This window comes from Lottia gigantea (genome assembly GCF_000327385.1).
Source record: "Lottia gigantea unplaced genomic scaffold LOTGIsca_25, whole genome shotgun sequence".
Classification (NCBI taxonomy): domain Eukaryota; kingdom Metazoa; phylum Mollusca; class Gastropoda; family Lottiidae; genus Lottia; species Lottia gigantea.
The window spans coordinates 2,009,846-2,034,216 of NW_008708752.1; the positions used below are offsets into that span (position 1 = coordinate 2,009,846).

The 24,371-nt window shown below is 32.9% G+C and overlaps 2 protein-coding genes across 2 annotated transcripts; both read left to right on the top strand.

Annotated features, from left to right (window-relative positions):
• Positions 1-1,082: 1,082 nt before the first annotated feature.
• LOTGIDRAFT_117236 (hypothetical protein) lies at positions 1,083-4,885 on the top strand (the record flags this gene model as incomplete). Its single annotated transcript, XM_009055704.1, has 4 exons — positions 1,083-1,234; positions 2,406-2,673; positions 4,458-4,604; positions 4,808-4,885. 4 exons carry the CDS (start codon positions 1,083-1,085, stop codon positions 4,883-4,885), a joined length of 645 nt encoding a protein of 214 aa, XP_009053952.1.
• Positions 4,886-5,021: 136 nt separating this feature from the next.
• Positions 5,022-5,922, top strand: LOTGIDRAFT_160594 (hypothetical protein; the record flags this gene model as incomplete). Its single annotated transcript, XM_009055705.1, has 1 exon — positions 5,022-5,922. A coding segment is annotated over one exon (901 nt), but the record flags the coding sequence as incomplete, so codon positions are not given.
• Positions 5,923-24,371: the final 18,449 nt, after the last annotated feature.

Here is a 24,371-nt window from a genome sequence, read left to right on the forward strand (position 1 = left end):
ATACGGCCTTAATCACTTCTATCCCTATTTGTCGCCTCGATGATTGGCATTTATGTGGTTAATATTTTTTGTTCGAAATTTTCTTTGTTATTTTTCTAATATGTTGAAAAATTATACGAAAAATATGAAAATAAAATTTCAGTTTAGGAGTTGAAAATTTAAGTAAATCTCTCGGTTAACCCTTTTATCTCCTACAATATAGAGCACTTTATATTTTAGTCAGGGCCGATTGTCGAGGTTAAAATAATTTTCATCTTGGAAGTTTGTCATTTACATAAGGCAAAACTATTTAGTTGCCAAACTGCAGACGAAAAATTTGAACTCGAGTCAATTTTTTTACTTGATTAATCCCATTTTTATATTATGTCGATTTGGTTTGCAAAGTCAACGATTCAAATTCGAAGTAGTTTTAGACAAGGGGCTTTAAATTAATCCTAGCTGAAAATTTATAAAGTAAAAACGAATCCGCGATTTATTGACAAACTTTAAAAAGTGGTATTTGTTTATAAGTAATAGATTAATTGTATTCTTTTTAACTGGCGACTAAATTTCAATGACTGCCAGCTTCATATGTTGACATATCGTGAACGCCGATAAAAGGATCGCAAGTAGGAGACAGTAAGTCTAGCGCTTGACGAGCTCGTGATAGCAGGCCACGCCCTGATGAGATATGATTGGTCGAGAAGTAGACGAGAGCCAATCACCGAGTTGGCAGAACAATGATTGATGTATTGTAGTATTATGAGGTGAGATAAGCAGTGTCGCGGCACGAGACGGCTCGACTAGGGTATATAGCTACGTTTTATCGCTAATATCGGCAGTTCATATCCAACTTCGGTTCATGATACTTCGCTAGTGATTCAACATTTTATTATATACATTATTTATTTACTGTTTACTGTTTCAAAATGGCTTTTAACCCCTTTGTGATGCAAAGATCATCGGACTACAATATGGGATCGTTATTATCGCAACAGTTTTATCCATCGATGGGATTTCCGAATTCTGGACTTAATACACAACTGTTACACAAGTTACAACAACAACAGATGGGCAGGTTACCCCTAACCCCCACGGATTTAATGCCTTACCCAGCACCATTCAGGCCCTTTGGGGTACCTGAAACCAATGACCCAGATGTGCAAGATGATCCTAAAATTGAATTGGAAAACGACGATTTATGGAAAACCTTTCATAAGATCGGAACCGAGATGGTCATCACCAAGACTGGCAGGTAGGCAAACTTTAAATTTTTGCTTAATTTACAGGAAATATGACGTGATTAATAACAACATTTTTTACAGTGTGTCTATTCAACCATTAAACATTATGACTTATAAATAATCTTGTAAAATGTCAATGTGTTATTGTATAATTGCAATCAAAGCAAAATTGTTATTGTTTATGAAGACATTATACAAAAGTGTATGTGGACAATATTCACAATTGATTTTTGCTAAATGCAAAATGATTAATATAATTCATCATGTGTATAGGCCTATTATACAAAAATGAAAAAGTTGACAATGTATTCCAATGATATACAAATTTCATAATCATGTTTATATACAAAAATTAATTGTAAATTTGGAAATTCCGACAATACAATGAGAACTTTTATTTATCTTAAGTTATGGTGGTGATTTGTGAATTCTCAAAAATATTTCAAAATTTTGTAGTCTTGTATAGATTGTTTATAACATAAAGATTTATGATTATTGATTACTGATTATAATTCTGGTTATATACAGAAATATATACTTATTGTATATTTTTAAAATATTTTTTGCATAATCTTCCTCAAGTTTATATTATTAGTATAAGTTATTTATTTATAAACGTTATATTATTAATGTTTTTCTTAAATCATAAATCATTTGTAAGTGGGTATGATAAGAAGCCAGTTTTTATCAAATTTATATTATTATATCTAAATTATTAAGATAAAATTCATATTCAGATATCGCAAAAATATCATCATTTTGACGACTTTTTAAGATAAATTTCTACAACTGTTTAGTGGCAAATAAAAGATTTTTAACAGTTTTGGCATCAAACGCTTATCTTAAAAAGATACAATATTTTAGAAATTTAAAAATTGCTCAAGTGTTTGTCAATTTTAAGGTTATCAAATACAAAAATTTATAAAAATGAATTCTTCGACTTGGAACATTTTTAAGACTAATATTTTTGTCATATCGCCGTCCAAGTGGCGGCAAAAAATCTTTAGACTTAAAAACGTCTTCATAAATCTTACGATAAAAATCAAACAATTTTATTTATTTTTAACATGGCGACAAAGGGATTCCAGAAAGTGGTTCTCTGTACAAATTTTGACACTTTCGTATCGGAATATTTGTTATTATGTTGAAAAATTATTTATGATTTTTTCTTGTATTTTTCAGACGAATTTTCCCAGCTTACAAAGCCAAAATTTCAGGATTAGATAAGAAATCCAAATATATTTTACTATTGGATATAGTTCCATGTGACGACTGCCGATATAAATTTCATAATGGTAAATGGATGGTTGCTGGAAAAGCAGATCCAGAAATGCCTAAAAGAATGTACATCCATCCAGATTCACCCTGTACCGGCGAGCAATGGATGCAGAAACCAGTTTCCTTCCATAAACTCAAACTAACCAACAATATTTCAGATAAAAGTGGGGCGGTGAGTAACATTTTATTATTCATTTGTAATATTGTTTTAACTTTTGAATGATTCATCTTGGTAATTTTAATAATTGCTATATTGCTACGGGAAAAAGTTACATTGACAATAATGCTTTGTGAATCGTAATGTATAAAAACTAAACATCATCAAGCACTGCAGTATTGATAATTTCCTTCGGAACAAATGGAATAATCTAATTTTAGTATTACACAAAATGAGATTTTATCTAAACATGGAACGAAAATATAATTGTGATTTAATTAAGTATTAATAAGGTTAAAGTTAATCCCATCCTTTATCAGAGACATATGAGACTCCAAAATATTTTTGGGCCTTGGGCGTATTTAACTCAAATCCAGGTTTCAAGTTACTGAATTTCAAAGGACTTAGTTAGATCGAGGTACGAAAATTAACGCTCTAGACATAGGTAGCGTGGATTATCATAATGGGGCGACATGTTGGCGACGTGTAAAAGGTTAATTAAATGTAATTAAGAAAACGAAGTTACCAGCTAGCTGAGCAAGTAGCGTTTAGTGGACACACAAAGGGTTAATCTCATTATGGTCAATGTTAAGTAATGCTGATATAGATATTAAGCTGTAAATTGCTCATTGGGATATAGAGGGTTAAGGGTCTATGAGGTGCCAGGGTGTCTGGCGATGTTATTAAACTACGCCTAAATTAGCCACAATTATGAGTAGATCAGATAAAAATGCTAGAAACAAACAAATTTGGTCAGATTTTGTCGACGTAATCATGTATGTCCTATATATATCATGCTTAAACCCCTATGAATGATATGGAAATTCGATATCTCTGTTTATTTATGACAGTAATTTGTAAACATTGGAAAAGTCAACAAATTAGGTGTTTAAAATATTGACCAAGTATGAAATTATCATAAACTCGTTAGCGTTTACGTCATCTCATTTTAAGGAGTATAATACAAAATGTACTTCTCGAAATTTTTCGTTCTTTGCGTTTCGCTATCTGGAAGATTTTTTCATCAATGTATCTCGTAAACCGCAACACTGAATAGAAATTAGCTCAATTTCACACTTTGACTCAAAAATTTGCCCGAGGCTTGAATATGTGAATACCTTATTTTGATAAATCGCTTTGATCAGTATTTTGTGAAAATAATAGGCATATAGCTTTAAGGCAATAAGATAAAACACTGAATTGTATACAAACGTTTAGGATTTTCCTGTATTAACATTTAGAAGGGTAAGAATTCCCTGCTAACGACACCCACCACATTTTTATCTTGTATATTTCATATCACAATTTTCATACACCAGTCCTATTTTATTTTGGCTCTATCGATATTGTATGAATTATGATATACTCCCGCTACATATTTTTATTGTCGCTATTTTCATATGACACGGCGCCGTTTAGACTCTATTAACCCTAGGTCAAGATAGTAACCTTGGGTTTCAAATCTATTCAAAGTTTGTCGGAAATAAGTTGTTATTAATTTAAGGGCATATCGTATTCAATTTACTTATATTACGTCTGAGATATCCATGAGAAAATTCATAGTTGGTTCATGAATGAAGTGCCATATGAATAAAATTTTAGAACCTTTGTGAGAAATTGGAAATATTAGGACCAAATTTCAATAAAAAACTTTCAGCTTAAATTAAGTTTTGAAACCAACTGAGAAAATATAAATGAATATTTAATAAGTTATATTTATGTTATATTATTTTATATTTTCATGTAATATTGTTTTATATTTTCATGTTATATTTATATTTTTTTTATATATTTTTCAGGCTATATTGAATTCCATGCATAAATACCAACCACGAATTCACTTAGTAAGAGCTAGTGATCTCCTACGAATGGCATACAGTCCCAATAAAACATTTGTCTTCGAAGAAACACAATTTATTGCTGTTACTGCTTATCAAAATGAAAAGGTAAATATTTTGTATTGAAAATTTATATCACCGACGAGTTATCAACGTCCTAAACATGTGAGTTAATTCATACAGGAAAATATTAAAGAATTTCTTTTTTTTCGCATTTTTTTTTTACAAAATGTCAAGAGTTTATCTTTATGAAAAATTATTATGTTGTAAGTAAATAAAAAAATAAATAATAAATATTTTGTGTTTTTCAGATCACCCAATTGAAAATCGACCATAATCCATTTGCTAAAGGTTTCCGAGAAAATGGCGGAGGGCGTGGCAAAAAGTAAGTAGGGCACTTTAAGACATAACACTTAAATTTTAAAATGAATATTCATGTTGAATAATTAACGCATTAAAATTCAAATTTTAAAACCGCATGTCATCATAAAAGGTTTTACTTATGAACTTCTTTTTCTATTGTAGACGTTCGTTAACCACCGATGAAGTTAAAGTGCAAGTCACTACTGAAGAAATCCATTCAGCCAGCGAAGAAGATGACGAAAATGTCGAAATCTGTGTTGATGATGATGTGACACCTTCAGCCATCTCAAATTCTCATACAGAATCCGGTATCGAATCACCAAAATCAGAACCCGAAATTGAAAATCCTCCAAAAAGACAAAGAACAGAGTCGGACACAGAGCGTCCCCTTGCTGAATCCCCACACAACGATTCCGGTGTCCACAGTAATTCCGATAGTGAAGAAAAGGAAAACCATAAATTCATTTCCAAAGACATTAAAGAAGAACCAGTGAAAGAGAAATCCCTTCATGATCTCGCTTATTCCCAAAGAAAAGAAAAAAGTCCACCAAATGTCACAGTGTACCAGAAACCAGGTTACCCTATGTTCAGACCACAATCCATGTATCCAGCTAGCAATTCAGCTTTTCATCCCATCAACTCCTACCTTCTTAATTCAACATCCAGCCAACTGACTCATCCAATGATGTCCAATGTATCGTATGGTGGAGGAAGTTTCCCAACAACGTCATCACCGGCGCATGCAGCTTTTGCTCATGCTTCACTGTCTCATCAATTGGCTTTAGCTCAACATTACCAATTAGGAGCCAGTTTGGGAGCATCTCATTTAAGTTTAATGTCTCAAAGATCTCCTAATCAGCGATTTCATCCATACTCTGTGACACCAATTACACCACCATCCAGTATGATTTCTGGCAGTCCAACACCAGGAAGTCCCGGTTCCATTCCTGCATCATCACCAAGCTTGTCTCCCAAGAGTTCTCCAGGAATCATTAGTCCGATTCCTATCCGGGAAACTTTCACAGGGCCAGGTTTAACGAAAGACGGACGTATCTCTGCTTAATAAAAGGATGGAGAGTAGGAAGAGCTGCCGAAAAAATATCGACGGGTGAATGCCGCCACTCAATCCAAAGTTCACTTTGATCTCCAAATAGTGCTAATACTGAACCTAAGTGTTAACGGGCCTTGGTTTCATAAGGACCTTTATATATTGTGACCTGAACGTTATATATTATAATATATTCATTAAGGATATTGTGATGTGATAATTAAGCCCCTACTCAACTGTGATTCAGCTAAATGATGTAAGAGCCCCCTGGCGTCAATCGACAGAATAATTATAGGTAAGCGTTGTTACATTCTACAACTTCATTACTATTTTCATGGCGATTTCAAAACATATCACGTCGTTACACCAGACTATAGCAGAAAAGAAAGACGTATTTTCACTCAAATATAATACTCATTAATTTCAAAAGTAAGCTGCCAATTTAATTCATTTAATTTATTCTATAATATTTTATTACTTTATTCTTCCAGGTTTCCATCGAAGTAATTCTGAAATCGAAAGATGCTACCTCCAATGCTAGAGAATCTTACTAAAAACGTCATCAGTTATTGTGTACAAATAAATGTGTATCATCGACATCGTCATCTTTTTGTGTGTATCATTGTTAAGACATTGAATATGTTGCAATACAAAAGGCGACATAAGTGCAATAAAGCTATGTTATAAGTTATTAAGTTAAATGCTATGTATTATTACTGTTTATTAATGTATGAACATATATAAAATATGATGTTGAATAAATTATTGTTTGTTTATGAATACATTAGTGTTTTTTTTTATAAATTAAATTACATTGTAATGATAAGCTACTGTCTTGCACCAAATACGAACATAAGATCAACTGACATTTTCAATTTGAATGATTTCGGATGACTATTGGGCTCATGTCCTCTGGAGTTGTAGATCTTAAATAGGGATTATGTTTATAGGCGTTACATCATTGAAGTCGTTTTTAAAAGAAAGGGCAGAATTTTATATGAGATGTTCCGGAATCTATATACCACAGACTTTGATAAATCGAAGTATATCATCTTTGCAAAAAGATCATGTCAAAACATTACTTGAAATAAAAGGATACCACAAGTGTGCAACATACTAACTGCGTGAACTTGCTCACACACCAGTCAAATTGATAAAATTACCTCAATATGCGAAGTCAACGAATTACCTCCCTTACGTTCAACTCTTCATTAAGTCTTCTGCTGCATGGTTATTACCAGTCATGAGTATTGATGATACATATTCTGTTACATTATATACCTACAGTGGCAGTGAGGCCCAATTTTCAGGGTATATTTAGTTATTTGTTTAATATATAGTTCAATCGGGCCGTTTTTAAAAAATTTTAAGCAAATCAAATTTATAAAACAAAAACTACTCCCACACTAAAATCAATGAATAAACCAATCGGACCGGTTTTTAAAATTTAAGCAAATGAATGTTAAAAAAAAAACTACTCTCACACTCAAATCAATGGAAAGTCCAAAATCGACTTCACAGAGTTAAAAACTCATATAGTGTTGAAATAGAGATTTAGAACAATTTATGGCCTTTTCAAAGGGCGAATTTTGATTAAAAAAAAACTGAAGTATGTATCATCTTTGAATATAGACTATGTATTTCTGTTAAGTTAAGTATTAAGTTATTAGTATACGACTCCCAAACAACCCGGTAGACTTGAACCATCGAACGATGTCCATTTATCCTAAAAGGAGATATTCCTTCATTCAATGTATCATGTCATTAAGATTAATCGATTTCTAAGTTAGATTTCAGGGAATACTTCTTCAGGACTAGTGCCATGGCTATATACAGTATATTATATAACATACAGTGTATGTTTGTGTGTGTGTCTCTTCAACTAAAATCATACTAATGACTAACTAATTTTCACATAATTAATACGCTAATCTAATGCTCTGTGACCAAGGCCGGTGCTTTCGTTGAGACTTGTCAATTTCAACTATCATTCAGTTTTAGTCCGAACTTTATCCCGAAAGGAAATTTCCCATAAATGCCGCATTATCTCAAAGCATCTTTTAAAAACGTTCTCACAGTTTCGTGCTCTCTTATTGATAATTGTGAAAAAATGAAATGAAAAGCTTAAAAATGGACAGGAATTGTGTTGAAAAATAATAGGCCATACATACAAATAACAAAACTAGATTTTTACTCTTGACAATGAGCACTCGACAAAAGATTTATATAGGGACAATAGATTTCAGCACAGCAGTACGAGCTGGTCAAATTCACTGTAAAGCCATTGACAAGCCACGGTTCATTACAGAACAAGAACACAAGTCAATACATTCGTTTATCTCCTTCAAAATGACTGTTTTAAATCGCTCCCAAGGTCCAGTTAATTGCTTGAGAGTTCATGAATTTTGATCTAAAAACGCCTCTTTCTTTATTTGCACGATGTTCGCGAGTCATACGGTCCACTGAGTTTTAATTCACCACAACTAAATGAACGCCATGTTGAGAGGTTGTTTTGTGTCGTTTTCGTTGGCTTCCAGGGGAGTTATGTTTTGGGCACTTCTCGAAAGTAGGGGTCGAATAGGGACAGGGTCAGTGCAAGATCTTTGACTATCCATGCGATGGCGGTTTTCCTATTCTCCGCGTTATGCCCGATTATCACAGAAATATAGCGACCAATCCGGGTTGGTGCACAAGGTATTACAATCAACCTCTCGAGTTAAATTCGTCTATACATTTGCTTGACTAGTTGATAGAGTTCACTTTGTTATCTCTCCGTAAAAGTTTCAGAAATGAAATCTGACATACAGTTCTCTCACAATTCAATAAAAAGTACGTTCCTTATTGTTTTTTTTTTTATATTTATTGGGTATTTTCAATTGATTACGTAAAGGACATTTTTTACAAAGAGTCATGTAAAGGGTGCACGTGATCTATGACGCTGTGTATTACCGAAAGATTAAATAGCAAACTATACAAGTTTATGTATTTTTCGATAATCTAGCTCTTAACCCACAAGCAAAACGTCTCACGTGATGAAATTTGAATGAATGACTAGTGTAGTGTAACCCAATTTAAAATGATAAGTAGCGGGTTAAAATGATGGAAAGCGAAATGGAAAGTAGAAAACAAAGATAGATGGTTAGTGACAAGGGTTAACTTACTCAAGGTGTGTAGATATTGTACTTACTACCCTCAAAGCTATACTCAAATACTTATTTACTTAACCAACTAATTTTGAAATTTAACTGGCTACGTACTCGTCTTATACTTTGACTACAATAACCACCTCTCTTGTATCGCGGAAATTTTAAATGCAGGGATTTGATCTGATTATACGCTAGAGAATGCAGAGGCCTGGAAGTCTGAAAGTAATAGCTCTAAATTTTAGTCTTTCAGTCCAGGGCTCGGATTCGCTGGTATACGATAAAATCGCTGCATTCTGTGATAAAAACAGATGGCTATTGCAGTGAAGATATACGATATCGTAAAGAAGCGTACTCATCGGTATATCTAATTTTACAAAAAAAAAAAAAATACTGTGAATAAGCATATCAGCTTCAAAATAGTTCTGTAGGTTTTCATTTAATATGAACATACTTCCACGTGAAATTGCAACCAAATCAGCGGTATCGCATCACAATTTGCAAGTCCAAGTAACCCTTTTTGCGATTCAATATTTCCTTAGATTAGCCAAAATCACGACAACTGGCCAATCAATGTCAAATCATGAGCATTTATTCCAGATCTAGTATCATTAGGCATCGCTTAGTGGTATCTATAAACCATGAGGAACGATAGACAGAGAAAGCTGGTTCCATTGTGCCATATTTTAAAATGTTATTATTCAGTATTTATTATAAAATCATTTACGACGTCATTAGTGACAGCGATCGAGAGTCTACAATAGCAACGTTTTATATACAGTTTCTTAAAGGGAGGGAATTCTCTAACATCATATTTGACCACCGAGGCTACTTATGAATTTGTTTTAATTCAATTTTTTCTCGGATAATTCCAAATCGGTTTGATAAATGGATGACGGCTACCCATTATATGTCTTCGAAGTACTGTAATTCGAAGCGTTGCACGGAGTTACAATGCGTTCCTTCAATATATAAGAGAATGACTCTGTTTCTAATTGTTCCTTTGATCTACCATATTTCATCTGATATACTCCTTCAAATCCTCTCAAGACTCCAATCCCCTACCTCTACTCTCTATTCCCACTTCTTATCCTGCAGCTCCTTCACTCTGTTCTTCTGTGACTTACTATCTTTTTAACCTCTCTCTCTTCCTCTCTGTTAATACCTTTCTTCTTTTCCCCTGTCGCCTACCCACTCTGTTATCAGCTCTAATCCCCTGTCTCTTGCTTCATCTTCTGTACTTTCTCCTTTTGTTCATTCATCTCTCTTCCCTGTCCCTACTACGTCGTCACTTGTTCCTCTTTCACGATTTTCCGTTAGGTACTTTCTGTAAAGCAACATGATAACGATGGACCACTATAATATGTTACTTGCGAGGCAGAGTTTTACTCAAATTTTCATTGTCATAATAAAATATCAATTATTGGTCAGGCTTTCCTGTGAAAGAAATGTAACTTTTCAACGAGATTTCTGGAAATAACACGAAACAAAGATGCTATTTGAGTTAACTTATTGAGTCCTATATACGGATTTAGAAAAATTAAATAAATTTCAATTAATTATGTTTTGACGTCAGGTATCAACACGGCACGACTTTCGACACGCGTTAGCAATAACTTAGCCTTACCACGATAAAACAATTTCATTTCTAAATAAATATAGACTAAACAACTTATACATTTTATCACAAATATTTAGGCATCAACCACCTTGCGTTCATGACAGCTCCGTGTCAGAGAAAGTTTCGAATGTACATGCAGATATTCCAGTTCTAAAAGTGATATTATTGATGGCATAGCACCGTTTCACCGTCAATGCACCCAAAATAACTATATCGTAAAAGAGTAGGCTATGCCGCTGCCCTGGCAAAAAGTTCTCTCATTGCACGCTACATGGCGTTGTTCGTCTTCATTATCCCATCAGGTGCAGAAAATTTACAGTGCAATATCATTTACCAGCATATTCAAGATCAATATCCGCTTGGAACCGTTCAAAAATTGTCTCATCGCGTCTTTACAAAGCACGGTGGCCACTCCGTCATCTGAAAGTATTAAAAAACTAAAATTGGCCTTAAATATTATCAAAAACGTGTAAATGGTTGAACGTTGGGCAAAAAAGATTTAGTCACTGTTCAAGTTCATGCACAGATGTAACATGACGATATACCATATTTAAACTGAATGTCTCATACTACAACAAAACCACGGACCTCCCAGCTAATGATTGATATGAATAAAACAAGAGGTATTTGAAAAATAGATTCATAAACTTTAAAACACTTAGTGACACCGAGTGAAGTGAAAAATTATCAAGTATTTTGCACCCAAGGATTAGGCATATCACAAATAGCTTGTCACCTCCAGTCAGAAATGTCATTTTTATAAATTCTCCACGCTAAAAACATCTCGACTCTTTCTGAGGACAAGTCGCCTTGATAAATGAATTGTGTGGATTTTGTAAGATACATTACATTTCCATGAACGTCCTAGTTCACTCGTAACGGCATCTGGACAACTAGATCCTTACACATTATATTTCCAAGCTTTTACCTTCGTATTCGTTTAAATGGAACCATAAAGAGAGGCCAGGCGTGTCAAAGGTCATTTATTGCCAAATGTATTATGACAGTTGAAAATCACAAAAGATTAAACTAATATCAACATTTCTCTCTTTTCAAATGCATCAGCAAAATCAGGAGATACTTCTATTCCATTTCTATGGTTTTGATAAGCAAGTCGGATGTTGTGGGCAGAGTAAATGAAGACGGCCATAAATTAACTTACTATTATCTTTTATTTCCGGATTTTGAAGGACAAAATGAAATATTAAGAAAATTAATCGTTATCTTTCCTCATAATTTTGTTTGTTATGATCAAATAATTAGGTCATTACCTTGTATAGTCTCTAAGGGGGTGTGACCCTCAAGGCTAACATCTTAATCAAGAGTGATCGGTGTAATTTGATGTTAATAAGGAGAGCCCCTTGGGAGAAGTTTTACAATTTGAATGAAAGGCAACGAGTCGTACTTGCTCTTTAAGCTAATCTTATTTTACAAATCGAAAGTAGAATTATTCATTTATTTATCACCTATTTGTTTAATTATGTTACATTACGTCACGTCAACAATGAGTTAATTGAGGAGTTATCTAATCTTTGACGCTCTTTTAAAATAGAGGGGAAAATGTCTCACAAGGTTGTTTTGGTATATATTTTGGTAACTTAGACCAAACTACGTTAACGCCTTTTGAAATTGATGTAAAATATCAAAAGTGGACGTTTTTAGGTTTGCTCGGGTTCCTTAGCAAATCAAACATTCGCTTTAGCGACACATTTAGCAATTACAAGTAACTGTGATAAGCTTGGTCGCTCTGATTAACTACACAGGATCCAATTGTAAAAAAATCGCCACTGCGATGTTTCAGTCGTTAGTGGTCGAGTGACGAAGTCCAGCCATTGAACAGAAAACGTTTTTATATGCCACCAGAAGGTAGAAGTTTCTGATTCCGACAGTCCGTAGGTTGACTTTAACTTTTGTTCAAGCTTCTTGTAACTTTGATTTGCTCTGAAAGGCGAATGTATTATGGTAAGAAGCTATAATAAATAGCACGATCGTCATTTTATTGACAATAAATGGTGTAAAAAGTCAAGAAATGTCCATATTTTGTAGCGACAATTACTTAGCTCTTTGGGAACCACATCTACCAATTGGTCTTTGTCTGAACCTCTAGGAATTGATCTTTTGTAGATTATCCGTATCCATTTACAATTGGATTGACTGAAATATTGAGGATATGAAATGCTAGTTTTATGTCCGATATGGCATCGTATTGTACAATGAGCAATGTACAAAGTTGTATAAGTCTACATTTGTCGAAGGATCTTTAAAAATCGGGTTGACCGATGTTTGAAGGGAAACCTATAGACTAAAATAAAACATTATTAGTTATGTGAACACACAGTGGATGCCGAGTTGACACGCTCAGTTACAGAGCGGTATCAGTTGTTCCGGTTAGAGATATAAATCTAACTACATATCTCTATTATGCCGATATATTTTATACCTACTACGACTTTCCTTTTTTTCACAATAAAGTTGTATCTGACCAAACCAGTATGATAGAAAAGTTGATTGGCGTAAAACGATGACCAACGACAGGCTGTTGTCAAATTTCAGCCGGAGGACACATAAAGGACGACAGTTTGGCGACACGGTGGTTAGGGCAGTAGTTAGCAAAGTCTACTTATTAATGATGTATCATCTTTTGAAGTCTTTTTATTATGAATGGCTTAAAGCATATATAAAACACATTATTTAGGGGTATCAGTAACTCGCTGATGGTTAACTGTTAGCCTATACAATATCTACTGATGCGTTTACAACCTATCTGAAGTTGGTGTTCTCCATTCTCCATTTTGGAATTCACATAATTTGAAATGTTCTTTTATGGATTTATGGAAAAAATATTTCAAATATTATATTTAACCGTAAATCGAAGAAATTATTTTGCTTTTGGACACAATTGATTGATAACAAGTACTTAAATAAATAACTTTCGACGTTTCGACGACTGCACTTTCGTCTCATCAAGCTATGGTGATTACTTTGGTGTGTCTTAATCTAATTAAATTTGATATACTATACAATGTACCATCTAATAAGTTCAGATACGTTACTCCTGAATGCTTTGGTTTACAATCACCAAAACAGCTCAAATACAAAAAAAGTAAAGCATGCTTAAACTAATATTGGTACTGTCCAAACTCATATCAGTTCATACATTAAAGCATTAGAAATTTGGGTATTGACCATGCTTCAAGTGCTGCAAATTTGGGTTCAAATTTACATTATATACTACTTCCAAGTAAGGCACCTATATAGAAAGAACAAAACAGCTTAACAAAGTTGATCACTTATATTCCATGCATGATCAAAGTCATTATTCGAATAACAGAAAATGTCATAGCTGTCGCATTCGGGTAGAAAACTTATCATTTATTTGTAAGAGAGTTTGGTATTGGTTACAAGTATTTCGTGACAAGCAGCAGTAACCTATCACAGCTTTTCTAACACAATCAATCGCTAGTGATTATTCTTCCCTTCTTTAAGGGATATGAACTTAGAAATGTTAAACACAGTTTGTTTTGAATAACGAATCCAAATTCTTCATAAACGAGTCTAAATGGATTTATTTCATTTTTGGAGACTTTTTTCAGAATATACCGAATTGAAATGGGGTTTACTTTCTTCTTTTTGTGTCTGATTTTGTTGAATGAAGAAGGGTGAATTGAAGTCTTTGTTGATTCCGACTTTCACTTTTCAATCGGTTTAGATCTTGCACAGCCTGTAGCACACTGGAAAAGTCGTCAGCTAAATAACTTAATATGATAACAATAATTATGATATACATATAACTTATTCTGTAATCAGCTTAGCTCTGGTGGTAATTGTCTACCAATTCCACGATTTTTCTGCTGTTTTTCTTCCAATAGTCTTTTCAGTCATGGAACCATCTCAACTTGCTATCTCATAAAGTTGGCATCCTTTTACTTCGTTTAGTCACGTATGTCGGGTTGCTCAGAAAAAAACCGACAACATTTTTTATTTCAGTATTATTCATGAAGCATGACCATAATATTTTGCCCTCAGAACTATTGAGATATCATTGAATGAATTGTTCAAATCCTTTTTAAAAAATATGATACCGGTAGTAATTTCAACATATTATGTAAACATGGCCACCATTTGCAAGAAAACCCGATGTGAACAATCTATGGCGTACATGAAATTAACTAAAAAGCTGTCTCTTTGGGAAATAAGATCAAGGTTTTGCCATTTCAGTGGAAAAACGGGACCATAAATTGTAATCAGATTTATGGGACGTTCGGGGCCTTATTCTTAAAAAACTTAGATTAAAATCCAGAATTTAACAGTAATCTATCGGATAATAAAACTAGATTTAAATTCGATTTTAGTTCACAATTATATCACCGATAGTTGATTTTTCGAGAATATTGTCCCAAAAATAAAATATTTTTGATACATTTCAGTCAGGTGTATCGCGGTAGGGCTAAAATGAATAATAATGATGATCATATAAAAATCAAAGCAGGTGGGCTGTCGTGTTTCATCAGATTGCTAGTCATCAGTGTAGTAATCCATCCCTGGTTAACCATTGTTTTCTCCTCGCCGCCATTGTCCACAGCCGTGTAATTATGCTTATAGTAAACCCTTTAACAAGTTAGGTGTGAAATCGACAAAGCTTAAGCTCTCCGCGATCTAGACTGTCTATCAAGCTTCGAGCCTTTCGTCTTTGATCTTGTTTTTCCGCTGTCCAACTCGATTTCACATAAATCCGTCTTCCGTGTCCTTTAATTCATTTTAGATATTTTTCTGAACGTAAACATAGCGTTGTTAAGACCAAGGATTCACCGATAAACACCATTCTCAAGGGAACGAGTAATGTGAGATTTGTAATCCGAAACATCGTGTGTTTTATTACAACTTGACCGACTTTGAAAAAGTTTCCATTCGGATCAAATTGAAACGTACCAGAACCAACATTTCACATAGGCGGTTATTGACAACGAAGGAAGATGCTCAAATAATGCTGATGTTTTAAGTAAGATTAAGCTTTTGCACCCTACTTACCTTTTCCAACTATCGAGATAGTTTTAGTATGCACAGCTTTATACTGGTATTGATTATTGCGTCATTCACACTACTAGATGCTTTGTGCGTGTCATTCACTCCAACCGAATCGCGGTTCATTCTGTAAAAGATCCCGATTTGAACTTGTTGAGACATTGCAGCATCCCTTTGAGGGTGGTGCAAGATAGACTTTGCATACCCAACTCGCCTTAAAGTATTGCATTGAATTAATTTACAGTAGTAAACCGCAACATCTTAACCTGTATTCGCCTAACCATAAATTCCATAGGTACAGGTCGTCTTTCGGTGAGTTATTTAGCTAGACGAGACAACTAAAATTAGTATGTCACCATTATCGGCTAATGTAAAATAAAAAACAGGAAAACTATATTGCTGCTTGGCTGCCTTTTTAAATGAGAAAATTAAAAGACACACGTGTAATTTGTAAGAGAGATCTACGCACGTGAGCACATTAACCTGCACACACAGGTAAGTTCAAGTAAAACCTGTGTTCGATTAGGCATGTCAAATCAGTCTGACTACTGTGAACTTTGATGTTAATTCGAGATGATGTCTGCGTTGTTTTTTCACCTCGAGGTGTCTTCGAGGATGAATTCTAGTATCGGGTCGCTTTGTTTTTACACCTTTGACATGGATCTGGTTTTAAAGAGATGAAAGAGTCATTTATATCAAAAAGAAAAGAGTATCAGTTTGAGCTTCCTTACATGATATGGAGTGACAAGGTATCTGATGAGCGACCGAGATGGCTCAATGAGTTCTATAGCCGTTTGCTCTGTAACTTGAGGATCCAGGATTCGAGTCCGACGTGGGTCGAAGTAGTACCTTTTTTTGAAACCCAATTTTCTTCGGTCTGTGATGCAGGCCAAGTATAGCATGATATGAATAAATAGTCGTTCTTCTGACCAAGCTGGTGGCACTTGTACCAGCTTGGCTTCATTTACTTTGTATTTTTTTTCCAGAGCAGTCAACATATGTCCACGATTTTCATAATTACTTAGTCCAGATCAAGTCTGAACTTAAAGCCTTTATCTTTAATTGTAAGTTTTCTTGAAACTGCGATTTTAATATTTCCAATTACAGTCTGTGCGCTAATTTCGGTCTGCACGAATTGAAAAGTCAAAATTGAAATGATACTAGGTTTGAAGACAGGAGAGGAAATTATTGCAGAAAATTTAATTAATCTGACAGAGATTATGTTTCGAGCCTGTATATTATATGAAATTACTATCACGCCCATATATCATTACACTACCAACAGATTCTTTATAAATCATAAAATATTGGCACCTTTAGGCTTCCATAATGAAGTCTTATCAACTACTCCTATCTATAATAAGTGTCAAGCTATCTATGATTTAATGAGACAAATATTAATTTTACTGTTTAGTTAAAGCTTCTCTCAACACAGACCATATGGTTTTTGCCTTTAAAACACGAAGCGGGTCCTATGCGGTCGATAGTAGAACCCGTCTCTGTAAACAGGTGTGAGTTTCACCAACATAAATATCAAAATACAATAGACTAAAGACTGCTTAATCAAATTTTTTCCTGTAATTTGCTACTCAACCATAATCCGTCATGAAAAAAATACGTATCGATGTCAAATCTTGCGCGCGTGGTGCCATGGAAACAAGGAAAGGTAATGTGGGAAATTACATGTCAGTGTCATTTATTCTTTTTGGCACGTGCAAAACAAAAGAACGATAACTTGCCCCGAGCTTGGCTTTTTATTACAGTTGCAGTTATTTTGCCTCTTTTAGCTCCATAGATTGCATCTGTATTTATGTTTCCAGTTGTCGTTAATTGATAGATCACCTAGGTAATCTGAGATGGCGCTACTACACCTGCATGGCGGCCATATTGAATATCAGTGATATCATTCATGTGGAGGATTAACACATACGCTGTGATGTTTCTTATTGCATCGTAAGATAAGGATATCATTGTCTTTTCAATCATAAGAAAACAACATGCAATTTACCGCATTATCATTTTGCATTTGAGGTACCTCGACAAGAATTCAACCCATTAAAATCCAGAATATCATTTCTTTGCGACATTTTCTTATGACCTATGTCAACTAGACCCATTGCCAATGTCATCGTGTCTTTGAAATTCTGCCATAATCAGGTTTCCAAAACATATATGTTGTATTTATTCTTAAGAGAACAAAAGATATTATTAATACATGTATAAATGTTGCAATGGTGTGTGAAATATGCCCTCTGTTCCAGTTTATCTTGATATCATTCTTACCGTGTTTCAGCTATCGACGTCACTTTGATAATTCAGCGTCAGGTTCGTATGAAATTTGATATAAAAGTACCATTGAATTTATCGATGTGACCAGGTCATTTATGAAACATACTTCCGTTTGGCTGATGGCGTAAGGTGATTTCGTTTTATTTTGGTAACCAACTTACAAATCCTATGATTAATCCTGTGTAGAGAGAAACCAAATGCATTCACTTCTTTATGAAACGATGAACTGGATAAGGAAATGCTGAAAATTTTCCATTCAAGGTCTCCTCCAAAATTTAATATGGGTGCTCATATCTTCAAAGAACTGTTTTTGGATCAATGAAGTTTTTGTGGTTAAATATATTTGTACATTATGTAGCTTTAATAACAGAGGAAAACCTCAACCTATGCCATTTCACATTCAATGGTTGATATAGTCGGCGAGAGAAACCATCCGATTTGAATTTACTAAGATGCCCATAAGAAAAGAATGAATTGTGTATGTCTGTGTTGTCTTTTCATACTTTCCCAACACTGTGTTGTTGACTTTTCACAACAGGAGATTTATAAGAGAGGTAAAAGATTCCTTGAAAAATATTTGTAAACAAAATAATATGTCAAAGGCCAATACAAATCAATTTATTTCGAAGACACCATAAATACACTTACAATATAGATTACACAAAATGAAACATAATACGTTCAATATCCATTATTGGTATGCACAAATTAATACACAATTCAGATTACTAGTAAACACAAATTTATACGTAATTCCGATTACTAATATGCAATATGAAATACAAATCAGATTATAATATGTCACATGTTATTTAAATATCAGATAAATAAGATATAGATAGATATACATGGATGTTATACATAATTCATATTATCAGATTACTGTTATACAATATCCTACACACAATTCAGATTACTGTTATACAATTTCTTATACACGATTCAGATTACTGTTATACAATATCCTACACACAATTCAGATTACTGTTATACAATATCTTATACACGATTCAGATTACTGTTATACAATATCTTATACACGATTCAGATTACTGTTATACAATATCTTATACACGATTCGGATTACTGTTATACAATATCTTATACACGATTCAGATTACTGTTTTACAATATCTTATACACGATTCAGATTACTGTTGTACAATATCTTATACACGATTCAGATTACTGTTATACAATATCTTATACACGATTCAGATTACTGTTATACAATATCTTATACACGATTCAGATTACTGTTATACAATATCTTATACACGATTCAGATTACTGTTATACAATATCTTATACACGATTCAGATTACTGTTTTACAATATCTTATACACGATTCAGATTACTGTTATACAATATCTTATACACGATTCAGATTACTGTTATACAATATCTTATACACGAATGAAATGTGTATGCACAATTCAAATTAATAGTATATGTTCTGCTAGACTTTTTACATTACAAAATTTATTCTGAGAACGGTTCTAAGAACGAAACAAATGAATTTTTGTAAACGGTCGAGCGACCTGCAATAGGTTTGTATATTAAATTTGTAGTTGTATCGTCTAGTCACTTAAAGCCCTACTTATCTAAAAAATAATCTTTGGGTGTAAAAATATGGGGCAATCTGTTAATTTACAAAAAATAACAATATTCACACTCCATACATGATTATTTCAATTGCTATATGCACCCAGTGATCTCTAAATACATTGCATAATACAAGCAACATGACTTTTGATTAAAACAAACATCAGATTAATAAAGGCCTTATAAATATGCATTTATGATAATATTGACTAGTCTATGGCGCCAAGTGATTATAGGTGGCGACACTATACCAAATTAAACGTATTTTTTCTTATCTCTTTTCAGGGTTAAGTTAATAATAATGTATAATAGATTTATTTATTATACATAAAGTCCCATATAGAGTGCATATTGGGGTGGGTGAGGAAAGACTGTACCTAAGATTCATAAGGAATTAAAGCTTATTGTTTATGACGTGTGGCATTGCACAAAAAATGAATGCAGGAAAATGAACAATCATTTTCACCAACTGTTTGAAGATCTTTTACGTGCATTACACACGAGGTTTTGCCCCCCACTACCTTCAAATTGCGAAAGAATGGTTCATGGCCCCTGCTCCCTCATCTGATGTTTCCTAGAAACGCTCTCCGCATCTGATGGAGAATCGGAATGCTACAAATTGGCCTCGATAATTTAGAAAACCCATTAACAACCTCCCTCACCCCATCCCCAAAAGTTATTGCAACCAATATTCGTATGCAATGGCGAATCAAGGTCACATTTCTGAAGGTAAATGTTGTTCTTTCAATATAGCATAAATAAATAAAATTCCGTCCAATTTCTTTTTTACAGAATGTGTTTTCATATTGGCTAAGAATGTAAAAAGTGATATGGAAACAATTCGCAGGCGACGTCACATTTCCGAGACAATTTGTCAATAAGAAAGTTAAAAGAAACAATGTCCGGCCATAATGTTTCGTCACCTATAGTGGCGACATCTAGGATTCCTTCTTGTTGATACTACAGTGCTAAATAAATAGTTCTAATTCAGACCATAACATAGAATTGAAAACAATGGTTGTATTGTCGGCTTTTATACATGTATACATGTTATTGTACGCTGTGTTCTTCCGATGTTTATACTTTCATTGTTGCTTTGGAGTGCAGTAGGCCTTTTTGGTTAAACGAGAGTAAGGGAGACAATCCTAAGATCTGATAAATATACAAGCCACATTTTTGGACTTACAGCACTGTATAATTCAAATTTTTTTTAAATTGGATGACTTTTCCACCATCTCGTTTTAAACCTATGTCACGTGAACACCAGACCAATACGTAATATCTGACCAAAAGCCGAAATGAAGCTTGTGAACATATTAAAGATTTCAATATCATCCATTGCAGGTTCACATATTCATATAAAAATCATTAAAAAAAGAAAAAAAGAGTGAAGAAAGTGTTCTGTTTCACCGTGGCCTTGTTCGCGACATCGTATTTCGGCAATATTTCTCTCACTGGATGGCGTTTTTTGAGTCCATTCGGGAGAATTGTTTTTTGTGGGTTTTTGTTACATTAGGCACGTAAAGTAGGACGTTATGCATTGATGTACTTTCTCACGATCTTCAAGCTATCACAATTTGACAAACATGCCCGAAAGAAGACATAAATAAAATTCTTGACATCATACTTAAGATTCTCATTAAGGTCATTAATTCCTACTCATTATCTTTAAGATGTAAAATTTGTCATTGGTCTCCGAATGCCTATTTCCAGTCCCCTCGAGAAGACCTTGCGCAATGACTACGTACCTGTCATGTCGAATATGACATGTAGAAAGTGTCACTTGTCACTTACTGATGTCACTTTATGCCAAGGGGTAGGTAAACAGTCTATATGTTATAGATAAAAAGGATACGGTCATTCATATAGGTAAGACGTGTTTGTTTCTAATCAATTTATATTTATGTAAGATTTTCGTTTCGTGTTACGTCATTTCATTGTTTCCAATTTTGTACGCAACTGTCAAAGTGATGAAGCTCGCGTGGATAATGAAATCTTCACTAATCGAGTATTCACGGACGATTTTATCGCTTCGAATCACAGTAATACTTCCCTTGGATCGTCATCCTTCGTATCAAAAAGGAAAATAAAAACTAATTTGAGAAAATTTCGGTAAAGCAAATGTTTAATCTCCTTTGGTCCAAGTAAATAATTTCTTTAAACGATTTAAAATTTCGTTTCCTTTTAGTTTACTCCCTTTACCTGAGCAGTATGAAATTTGTGTATACTTAATACTTGGAATGTTCAACTTTTGTAGATTACCGATTTCTGGAACGAAGATAAAGGGTTAAAATTGTTTGTAGCAGATCGAAAAGGTCTTTGTAGTTTTACTGAAAAGGCGACATGTCTCGGGATTGGGGGGTAAACAATTTATTCAAGATTGCGTTGTGCTTTCTTTTCTTAGTTTGCATTTCCCAGATATCGGGTGGAGTTTTGCTCCAATCTCGAACGAAGAGTGAAGGATGTGTATTGACATTCGATCACGTGAATGTTTGATTTTGGTCACGTGTTTATTTGATGTGTACCGGAAAGTGAGTTCAGGTTGCTTACTCCGAGAATACTCGCGACTGGAGCGCCACTGTCAATTTTAGATTGGTGTTTTTTTCGTTAGCATTCCTAACGAAATTCTGTTGGTACCCTCGCCTTGTAAATAAACATAAATAACAACTAGATCGATTTGGTGACAGGAAAAATGTCGAAGTGCAAAAATACCAAAAATGTCCTGTTTGTTTGATCACGACCAATGGTCAGTTAGATTTGCTAAAACATATATACTCACTGACCCACATTTACTTGACTGGACAAATTGATACCCAAATATAGTACAATTGATCAAAACTTGTTCATCAAATCTTGATTTCCTGGCCTATAAATATAAATTGAAGAAATTTTTGTAGACATTGTAATTTCCAGTTGACTGAAAGTTAATTTGAGCGACATTGTCTAGGTTATAAATGTCATTAGAAAATTTAAAATAGGTGTATGCACCGTTTTAATCTACCTGGTTTGTTTTGAGCGGAATGTTATTTTGAAATATTTTGCATATCAAAGTTTTTGCAAAAATGATAATCAAATTACGTCATTATCAAAATTCATAAAAAAAGAAAATTCAGCAAGAATTTATTATTATTCATTTATAAACTGTACATTTTCATAATTCCTGATTTTATGAAACTTGCAAACATTTTGAAACATAAACAGCTTTTTTTTAAAATTATATGTTCAGGTATTTTAATGACAGTGCAAAAGATGATAAGAAGTTTAACCATGAAAATGGGTTTCGTTAAAGAAAAAAATGTGAGTTAAAAAATAAATTGAGGAAATTTCAGCAAAATCATAACAGATATTAAATATAGATCAAAACGAATTTTAAATATATGGATCATAACAGATTCTAAATATATGGATCATAACAGATTCTAAATATATGGATCATAACAGATTTTTCATATCGATTGTAATATATTTTTCATATCGATTATAAGAGATTTTAATTATAAATAATAACAGATTTTAATTATAGATCATATCATATTTTAGATATAAATCATAACAGATTTAAAATATAAATTATAACAGATTTTAGATATAGATCATAACATATTTTAGATATAGATCATAACAGATTTTAAATATAGATTATAACAGATTTTAAAAGAAAAGATCGTAATAGATTTTAAATGCAGATCATAACAGATGTTTAATTAAATCTATTACTTCTGAAATTTGTTATGTTAATAACAAGTGCGTACTGAATGAGAAATATATTAAAATGGGTAACAACAAAATATACATTCTCAAATGTACATAATATATATATATATATCTGTCTTTCTAGTAAGATGAACATGTCGTGAAAATGTAACCTGATTTAAATATTCTATTAAATTACTAAACAAAGCTGCCACGTTCTTCGACTATATTTAAAAATGATAGATAGCAAAGAGAAAATAATAAATATTTAAGTTTTTCTTATACAATTTAAGTAAATTATCACCCATATTCATCATTTGATTATTCAAAACGTACGTTTGAGTATTATATTAGTCAAAACGAGCATTAAAATTTTTATAAAATGTTTACTCAATTGCCTATACAATTGATATTGTACGTAAGAATCAGATACTTGTTTATCTGAATAATTGCTTTTGAATAAACTTATTAAAGTAAATAATCACATAAGTTTAATTTAAATATTAATATCAATTGCTAAATAATATCACATATAAAAAATTCGAGATGTTATATATTTCACTTACTAAATACCACATAAATATTTTGCTAGATGGAAAATATATTCTTTAATACTAGATAAATGTATTTAATTTACTCAATACAGTTTACTTAGTTTACTAGAGATATCAAATATCTAATTTACTAAATACCACATATTTAATTAACCAAATATCAAATTAACTACCACATACTTAATTTACTAAATACCACATATTTAATTAACCAAATATCATATTAACTACCACATACTTAATTTACTAAATACCACATACTTAATTCACTAAATATCAAATATCTAATTTACTAGATACCATATAATCAATTTACTAAATACATGTACCATTATCTATTTGATTTACTAAATAAAACTACAGGACACGATATTAATACAGGACACATCATATTTAATTAACTTAATAAGCCATATAGATGGTTTACTAAATAATGTCATATATTTGATTACACATTTTCATCAAAAATTGTTTTACTCAAATATATTCTAAGCTGAAATTATCAAATAAAAGCACATGGTAAGTGATAATAAAGA